At 40.9% G+C, this 8806-nt stretch overlaps 2 protein-coding genes across 8 annotated transcripts in view; one reads left to right on the forward strand and one right to left on the reverse strand.

Moving 5' to 3' along the window:
* Positions 1–1182: 1182 nt before the first annotated feature.
* The window catches only part of LOC114069490 (tubby protein-like), a 96379-nt gene continuing 88755 nt past the window's right edge, over positions 1183–8806 (reverse strand). For 5 of the 6 annotated variants that reach the window (XM_027906301.1, XM_027906304.1, XM_027906306.1 and 2 more), the window contains one exon: positions 1188–1237. In XM_027906301.1, the coding sequence (XP_027762102.1) occupies positions 1203–1237 (35 nt within the window). In that variant the 3' untranslated portion in view covers positions 1188–1202. Of the gene's footprint in view, positions 1238–8806 lie in introns of all 6 variants that reach the window. The other variant, XM_027906311.1, reaches the window with a different exon arrangement.
* On the forward strand, positions 1297–7825 carry LOC114069492 (protein RIC-3-like). Of its 2 annotated transcripts, none has more exons than XM_027906312.1 (3): positions 1297–1409; positions 5688–5836; positions 6940–7823. In XM_027906312.1, the coding sequence occupies exons 1-3, from the start codon at positions 1369–1371 to the stop codon at positions 7425–7427; spliced, it is 678 nt and encodes a 225-aa protein (XP_027762113.1). In that variant the 5' UTR covers positions 1297–1368; the 3' UTR covers positions 7428–7823. The 2 variants fall into 2 exon arrangements, with proteins under 2 accessions (XP_027762113.1, XP_027762114.1); XM_027906313.1 differs by having other exon boundaries at positions 1298–1409; positions 5691–5836; positions 6940–7825.

The raw sequence follows: 8806 nt of genomic DNA on the forward strand, positions 1-8806 counted from the left end.
TTGTACTGCATTGTGCCTGGCAATTTTGTGCAGTTTATTAGCAATGGTAAATGTATTTTTTTCTCTAATGCTTTGTAAGAGAAAGTAAGTTTGCAGTAAGTTAAACATTTGTCATTGTTATATAACCCAAAGAACTAGCGATGAAAATTATTCTGCCTTTCTCTAGAGCTCTTCATTTATATTCCTAAAGCATTCATGGCGAGCTGTAGCAGAGCAGGGGACAGGTCACTGGACTAGGAATCTGAAGACTGAGTCACTACTTACATAGTGACTTGGAGGGAGTAACTTCCTTTCTCTTTGCCAGTTTCCCTTCATCTGTGTTTTAAAGTCTCAGACATGCAAAATAATTACATCAGTGATACATTAAGTAATGAGATTCTGTGCAGAATAGAAATCTTTCTAAAAGATGGATGCTTGTGGATGGATTTCTCCATTCCTGCTGTGCTGGAGTTTCATTGTGCCTTTGCCACGTGCCCGTAGCAGCTGAATATTTCACTCACCCAGACTGGTTTCATTGTGTTCTGCAGTGGGGGGCAGTGGAATATCAGTTATGGGATTTTGAGCACGAGTTACAAAAACCCAACCCAAGGAGCTCAAGCATTTTTGTTGACATCCATGCTGCTGCATCTTGACCTGTTAATGCTTTTGGCCAAATGAAAGCCAGGATGGGTGTTCCTGCATGTGTTGTACTATAGCCACAGTTTTTGGAAGAGTGCAGTCGTGGTAATGGTGTGCTCTGCTTCCCGGACAGATTCCACGGGACACCGCTGTTGTTCATCCCAGTAAGCCTGGCACACCTGGGCAGGGCTGGATCAAGCCATCAAACCCATGAACTTGATTCTCTTTGAGAAAGAACTGGTTTCTCGAACCTTAGACTCATTGGAAAATGCTCAAATGACCTTTTGTTTCTGTTCCCAGGGTCCTAAGAGGGAAATTCCACAAGAACTGTTAATTCTAGAGTAGATAGCAAAACACTATGATTTCCTTAGGGAAAAAAAACAAACAAGCACACAAAAAATGTTTTTGCCCCCTGACTTCAATCTCCAGGGCATTTCCAGTGTCCCACCCATTTATTGAGAGGCAGCTTGGGAGCATTTGAAAGAAGGTGCTTTCTGTGTGTCCTGTTACCATTGACAGTAGTCTTCACCGTCTTAGGCCAGGAAAAGTAGGTAGAACTCTCCAAGATGAATGCTTTAGTTTCCTCACAGCCATTTTGCTTTGGTACAGCATATGCTACCTGTGATAATGGGACAGAGATACATTTTCAAAGCTGCTACTGACAGATCTTGAGATGTTTTTTTTTTTTATTTTACAGCTGACTATGAACTCACTCAACTCCAGGAAAGACTGAGAGAGACAGAAGAAGCTATGGAAAAATTAATCAACAGAGTAGGACCTATGTATGACAGGTGTGTATCAAATTACAGCATTTTAAGGAGACATCCTGCTCTGATTAGAAATTAAACTTTCTTGCATTATCTATATTAAAGTACCATTTTTATTGCTACTTCAAATTGTAGAAATTTGATTTTACACATCACACTTTTTGTTCTGCAGTTTTTCTCTTTTCAGCATCATTGTGTAATATAAATATTTTTTTCCAACTTCATTTTCCTTAAACAGAATAACAACTATCCCTACCTTTCCCTTTTTTACAGTGTGTTATTTGGAAGAAGATGACAGGTAGATGTAAACAGAATATAAAACCTCTACATTTGAAGTACATAAAACAACCTGTCTTGTGTGACCAAAGTAATATCCTGAATTATTCTTTTCCAGTTCTATGGATTATTTTTCCAAATTGAAATCTATATAAATTCCTGTTAGAGTAACCATAAAATATTTCTTTAAAGGCAGAATTGTATAATATCTGATTACATAACTTAGTTCCTCGCTGTAACCAGTAAATTCATGTATTAGTTTCTGAATATAAAAGACAAAAGAGTTATAAAATTGGCATTTAAAATTTTATTATGTTTATTAATGTTTGCTAAAACCCCCATACCACTATTCTACATCACAAAGAAACACTGGAAAGAAGCCTGTGTTTTCCATTTTGAATATAAAGAACAGATCAATAGGACAGTGCATAACTGCAGTGTCTGAAAATGGAAATACCATGAATTTTAACGTGAGGTTTGCAATCAAAGCCAATAGCTGTTCAGGTTGTAACGCATGTTAACTTTGTCTGGGCCAGCCAAGGCCTGTTTTAACCCATTCTGTAGGAACAACTCTGTGCTGAACTTGCACATTTTGTTCGTTTATGCTTCAAAGTGTGTAGTTTTGCCCACTCTTGCATGGCCTGTATTGCAGCTGCACTCAGCTCAGGCAGACGAGGTGCTGAGCTTGCCCGTGTTCAGCCAGGTTCCTGCAGGAGAACCCCTGAGCTGCCCTGGTTTAGTCAGTGGAACAGAAGGATACCACCGTGACTATTAGTCCTCTCTGTCCTGGAGAGCTGACACAATGCTCTGTGCCTACCTTTAAGCTGACAGAAATAGGCTTATGAGCTGCCCAGACATTGTGCTGACTCTCAGGATAGAATATTTTTTTACGGAGAAAATCGGTTTAGGGTCTGATCCAGTATTTGTTCCACTCTGTGTTATTGGCTCAAAGCCTCTATTTAGTGGAACTTCCCTTCTTTGTTCAACCAGACTATTTATATACATGGATCTAAAGGTCTCAGGGGAAATCAGAATCTGAATCTAATAAAGAATTTTGTATGTAGCCTCTTTGAAGAGGAAGGGGAAAGCACCTCTAGATGGAGCAAATAGCTGTTTTTAAATACACTCAGATTTGGAAGCTTTCTTAATCTACACTGTGATGCTCATTAAGTTCATTAATACTGGATGAATGTATTAAAATAAAATGTATGGTAGAAAGTGTATTTAGAGCACAGAGTACTGAGCTAGCCTTGTTCAAGTCTGGATGTTGATAGATTTAAATAAAAAGGAAAGAAGAAGACAGCAAAAATCACTTGAGTTTCATTTTTTATATGCAATTAAACAAATTAAATTTGGGTGGTAGCTGCATTTCAATAATGATTATTTTAAGATCATGAAGCTAAAAAAGCACCAGTTAACATGTCTGAGATGCCATGTTAGATTATGGATTTTCACGGCAGTCACGATGGCTCTTCAGGAAATGTTCTTCCTCAGAGTAAGAATAAGAAACCTTTACTTTACTTGTTAGTGAACACTTTGGGACTCTACAAAATGTTATCATTGCCATTATGAAAAGTAATGGTTGCGTTGGAGCTACAAATACAGAGAGCAAAAATAATGACCTTTTCTTACTCTGTAAACCTTCTGCATCTGTTGTCCTCTAAGTATTCCTAAGAACATTATATCCTGGTGAATCTCTCATGTGCGGGGCAGCCAGATGTCTTACACATTGCCAGCATCCTACAGTAAGTCTTCCCAGAGGCCTTAAATGAAGTGGAAATCACACGTGACCTTTAGTTTCTCCCTCTCTAGAGGGAGCAACTAAACTACTTGTCTTCTAAGCAAGGTGTTTGGAGGAGGAATAATCTGAAATATTTGTGTTGCAATAAGACAGGAGCATTTTCTAATGAGAGTATCCTGCATATTAGGAATTTTCCTGTATGAAGTGCTGCAGTGACGCAGCTGCATTGATTGATCCTATTATCTGAGCTAGCATATCTTCCCATTGTGCTAAACAGATAGGCCTCTCTGTCTTCATCCAAGTGATATATATTCAAATTAGGTACAGTTTTGTCTGTAAAAAGAGCATTAGTTTGGCAATTCTGTTACAGCTTCAAACAAAGGCAGTTAGCTGATGAAACCATTCCTTTTTTTGGGCCTTTTAATTCACGTCTCAGATTCTACATCTGCATAACCCAGGCTTTTGAGAAGATGCTGCTGCCTCACAGCTTCACTTGTTTTGTAGAACAGACTGCCAGCACAATTTGACAGAACTCAATGCAGCCTCCCTATAGTGTTGGGATATCAGTTTCTCAAAATGTGGGGCCAAGTGCCCCTCAGGGGAAATGTAGATAAGGGATGTTTTGCCTTGTGATCTCAGTAAAGCAGTTCAATCTGGGTAGGTGCTAATGAAACCAGCAGGCCTGCTCCTGAGCTGGGTTCAGTTACAGACACCTGTGTTCACAGCTGTGCCAAAAAAAAAAATCTAGCCCAGGATCAGGACTCCCATCACCATTGCACCAACCAGCAGTAGGATGCTTGGCTTTGAACCAGTGTCACTCTGCCTTTAGTTGAGTAGCCATCGTGTCACCCATCATTCCTGTGTATGTAGAGTGGCACAAAGTACCTTCTGGAGTGCTGCTCTAGTCCCAACAGCTGGTAAGAGGAAAAACTGAAGAGGAGCACTGCAAGTTTATGAGAATTCAAGTAAATAAAACAAGGCTTAGACAGATACTAACCACCTAAAGCCAAAATCATTAATCTGTTTCTAACTCCTCTCTTCCCATTTCATCCCTAAGATTCACGGAGCATTCACTCTTGGATATTATGTGTGTCTGATCTCCAGTCCAGAGATCACCAGAGATCATCTCTCTGACCTCACACACTGCCTAGAGTTCAGCATTCAGCCAAGGCCCACCCTCTCCAAGGAACTAGGAGCATCAGATCCTGACTAAAACACAGCGAGATCCAAAAGAGCACTAGAGTAGTGACTCAGACCCCTGAGAGTCTTGAACTGGCACTTACACAAAGAACAAACACCTGCTCAAGGACAAAGATCAAGATATCATAATTCTAAACTTGAAACTCAAGATGAAACAAGCACCATCGGTCAGAACCATTTTCACCCCCAAGTACAGCCAACACCTTTCTTACTCTGACCTTCTGAGCTAGTAGAACACAGACCACCATCCTCCAAATAATCCTTTTTTGTCAGTAAGATTTTTAGGAGCCGTTTGCTTCCCAGAGAAAATAACATGCAATGATTACATGATCTTATCTGTTGGAAGCATTTTTGTTACAGCAGTAAGTAATTATATTACCTGAGCTGTAGTAATTACTAGACTCAGCAGTGTAGAACCAGTCAAAATCGTATTTTGCTTTTAATCTGATAAAAATCCTCTCCCACTCTCTAATCATAAAAAGGGCAAGTTAAAGTTAAATGTAATACCTTCTTTTCATTTTTAAATCTTCCTTCCTGCTTCTACCCCCACCTCCCCACCAGGCAGCATTGTTGACTCTCTATAATAACAGCATGATCTGTCCAGTTGACGTTTCCTAATGAGGCCTTGCAAATTAAATGGTCATAATGAGGGATCATAAGAGTCTTGAGGATAACGATGTTTGAGTAATTTCGATCAGCCTACACAAGCTACAAATGTAGCAGAGGTTCAGAATTACATTTCCTTATAATGCTTCAAACACTCTAATTTTTTCCTAACACTTTTATAAAGGCAAGAAATCTCTGTAGTGTCTTTTGTACCACAACTCTTGCTTGTGTGTCACTTTAATCTTGCTCTCACATTGGCTTTACCCGCCTTCATTAACCTGTTTACAGGATTTCTGGATAAAGGGGGGAAGAACTACGCTGAGCTGAAGTGCAGAGCACATGCACATGTTGAGTAGTGATGATGCTACAGACAAGTTTCTTCAGACTGTGCTGTTGGGATGGAGCAAACAGTTGGGTTCAAACTCTTTTAACAGTTTGTAATAACAGCAGACTGAACTCTGGTGTCTAATATTTTCTAGCAGGACTCAAAATGTTACAACAGACCAGGAAAAATTGTTACTTCAACAACTCCGAGAAATTACTAGAGTTATGAAAGAAGGAAAATTCATAGATGACATCTCTCCTGAGAAGGAAGCTGAAGAAGCTCCTTACATGGAGGACTGGGAAGGTAAGTGAGAGCTTTTCTTACCATTACCCTTTTGAGAAAAATTGAATAAGGATTACTTATAGTCCCAAATACTTCCAAAGTTTTGGTTAACTTCATCCTTTCCTTTCCAGAAGTTAGTGTTCAAACCTTTGCAAAAGGAATATTTTTTTTCCCCAACCATAATGGAAAAAAAACAGATTTTGAGGCACCAAGCATTGCTTTTAGTGTAAACACTACAACACTACACTATCTGCTGCCAAAAGTGGCATATGAATATTCACATATACTCCATCTGCTGCTGGGGCTTGGCTGCTCTAGTTTTATATCTTTCCCTTACTTTGCTGTGCTGGATTTCATGACAATCAATCATAAAACTCTTGGAAAACAGAATTATTATGTTTTAGATAACTTACAGCTTTTACTTTTGATTAGTCATTCTTTGCTTGCTCCAGTGTGGTAAAAGCCAACTCCAGGAAATTTGTCTTTTAAAAATTATTTATTTTAATGTCCTTCCCATTCCTTGGTGTTTACCTGTTATATAAATGTGTTTTCAAGATACTTAGTTGAGCTGCTCCTACCAGAAGTTTAAGTGCAGACCTAATTTCTTGCCTTCAAAAAAGCTTTCAGAAATGATCCAAAACATTGGCCTTGAGCTCTGTTTATAAAGTGAAGTTCATGATGATGTTTCTAAAATGAAATGCACAGTCATTGACAGATCTGGTTTTTCAATTTTCTAAGTAATGCTGTCTATAGCAAAAGTCTTCAAAACACGAATCAGTCAATCTGTAGACAGAAAAAAAAAAAAGGTTCTATTTAAAGATCTGAGACACAGTTTTTACCTGTTAGCTCCCATAGCTTTCAGCAAAGCACAGGTATTCACTACTTAAAGTCAGGGTTGATAACCTGGCTCCCTGAAAATAAGTGGTTCTTTTGCCATTGTCTCCCAAGAAGTCACGTTTTTGCAGATTCTTGCCATGGATTTAATTGCACACATGGCATTAAATAGTTGGCACACTGACAGTGCTAAAAGCAACTGTTCTATCAAACTTTGCATTCATCACTTAAGTCAGGACTACTTTTAAATGCTGGTAACACTTCAAGCTGCATATCGCTTTATTCCTAAGGTTATCCAGAAGAGACCTATCCTGTCTACGATAATTCCAGTTGCTGCAAGCGCAAACAGGACACAATCCTTGTAGATTACCCTGACCTGAGCCAACCCTCTCCAGAAGAGCTGGCAGAAAGAATGGAGGGCATGGAAGATGATTATCTTTGTGATGAAACCCTGCTAGCTGATCTCACCACGGGAAGGGGTGGTCAGAATTTAATGCAGAAAAAGGATGAGGAGACTCTCACTGGTGAAGAGAAGGAGGACCTTCATCACAGCCAAAGCACTGAGGACTGCTGCTGTTGTTATGGGGATGATCCTGCTGTCATAGCAGAGAATGCTGGATTCCACTCTGAGAGCTGCAGTGAAGCTGAAGAGACAACCCAAGAAGACATGTCTGTGGAGTCAGAAAATGAAAGTGCAGCACTAGAAGAGCAGAAAGCCACTGATTCAGATGAAACTTCAGGCACGCTGAGAAAGCGCAACACGAAAGGACTTGATTGATAGGGAACATAGGGGATGTTACCTGGATGGCAAAGGTAGAGAGTATAAAGTGTCATTTGTAAGGCTTTTGTTCCTGATGAAGACTTCCCTGTGTTCATGTCCTTGTACCAATTTCATTCTCGTGGTACCGGTCACATCACCTACCTGAACTGGAACCCTCTTTCATGCACTCCCATCGTGGGTTACCATGATGTTGCCAACAGCGCTTTGTCCTTGATTTTTGAAGCGTGGTATCTTGGAGCAGATGATGTATGGAGCACATATTTGTGACTCTTTCCTTTCCAGTTCCAAGGGAACAGTCCGTAGTTTTGCCCTTTGTCATCCCAGAGTTAACCAAATGTCTCTTCTGACTTTTTCAAAAAAAGTCAGCGCTACCAGTGCTACATCTGTGTGCTACCAGCTAGGAAAATTAATTAAATCCATATATACACACACACACACACACACACACACACACATATATATATATATATGTGTGTGTGTACAGGATGCTGGAGGAGAAAGTATGCCTTCTTTCTTTACCTAAATGTTACCTGATCAGCAGAACAGATCACAGTCACACACATGACTTTCTCAAGTGTCATTGCTGCTGTACGCCCAAGAAACTGTTGTCACTACAACCCACAAAACTCATATGCTACCCCAACCCACAGCCCATTTCCCAGTTATTCTCTGTTGCAGGAACAGTGGCCTAATCCATGTTGTGTTACTTGTGTGAGCAAGACTGAAGTGCTGTGAGCTGTTCTTTAACTTTGCCATAGGTGTGGTGAAACTCCCAGGTGAGTGCAGGAAGTGGACTATAATATGTGAGCACTAAAAGTATCCCCAGAGATTAAAAACCAAACAAGCAGTGTTAAGATTCGTCTGTAAAAAGAGAACAGCGTGAGGGTGCCCCTTAGACTGAACCTACCCTTCCTCCTGGGAACCTGTGGGGTTTTTAACTCTTGGAATGTTGTTGCCACTGTCTTGCTGAGGGTTACCCGGGTATGGGATGAGGAGGGTGCTGGAGCGAAGGGCTCACAAGGGGAGGTGGCAGGCGGTCCCTGTGCCCAAGGGACAGCCTTTCTCATGCAGGCAACACGGCAGGTGGGAGAGAGCGTCAGGAGAGGAGCCCTCAGCCTCCTCCTTCTCCAGCATCTCAGCGTTTTCCAGGCCACAGGCCCATCACAACCAAACTCCGATGTACTGGACCACACTCGGCCCCAGGCACAACTGACATCACAATGGCTTGGTTACGGTGTCACATCACCTCACTGCTCCGGCACTGTAAACTCCTGCAGCTTCCAGGCCCTTGATGAATACCTGGATGGAAGGGGAGCCGGAGAAGCAGAGTGGATGGCTGCCCATCTTCATGCAGGACAGGAGCACAGCGCCACTTC

This window comes from Empidonax traillii, unplaced genomic scaffold (assembly GCF_003031625.1).
Source record: "Empidonax traillii isolate 1590-97213 ecotype Southwest subspecies unplaced genomic scaffold, ASM303162v1 scaffold1274:size141774, whole genome shotgun sequence".
Classification (NCBI taxonomy): domain Eukaryota; kingdom Metazoa; phylum Chordata; class Aves; order Passeriformes; family Tyrannidae; genus Empidonax; species Empidonax traillii.

Coding starts and splice junctions, on each gene's coding strand:
- LOC114069492 (XM_027906312.1), top strand. CDS start 1,369: ATGGAAAAATTAATCAACAGAGTAGGACCTATGTATGACAG. Junction 1,410..5,687: donor GTAGGACCTATGTATGACAG/GTGTGTATCAAA, acceptor AATATTTTCTAG/CAGGACTCAAAATGTTACAA. Junction 5,837..6,939: donor TTACATGGAGGACTGGGAAG/GTAAGTGAGAGC, acceptor TTTATTCCTAAG/GTTATCCAGAAGAGACCTAT.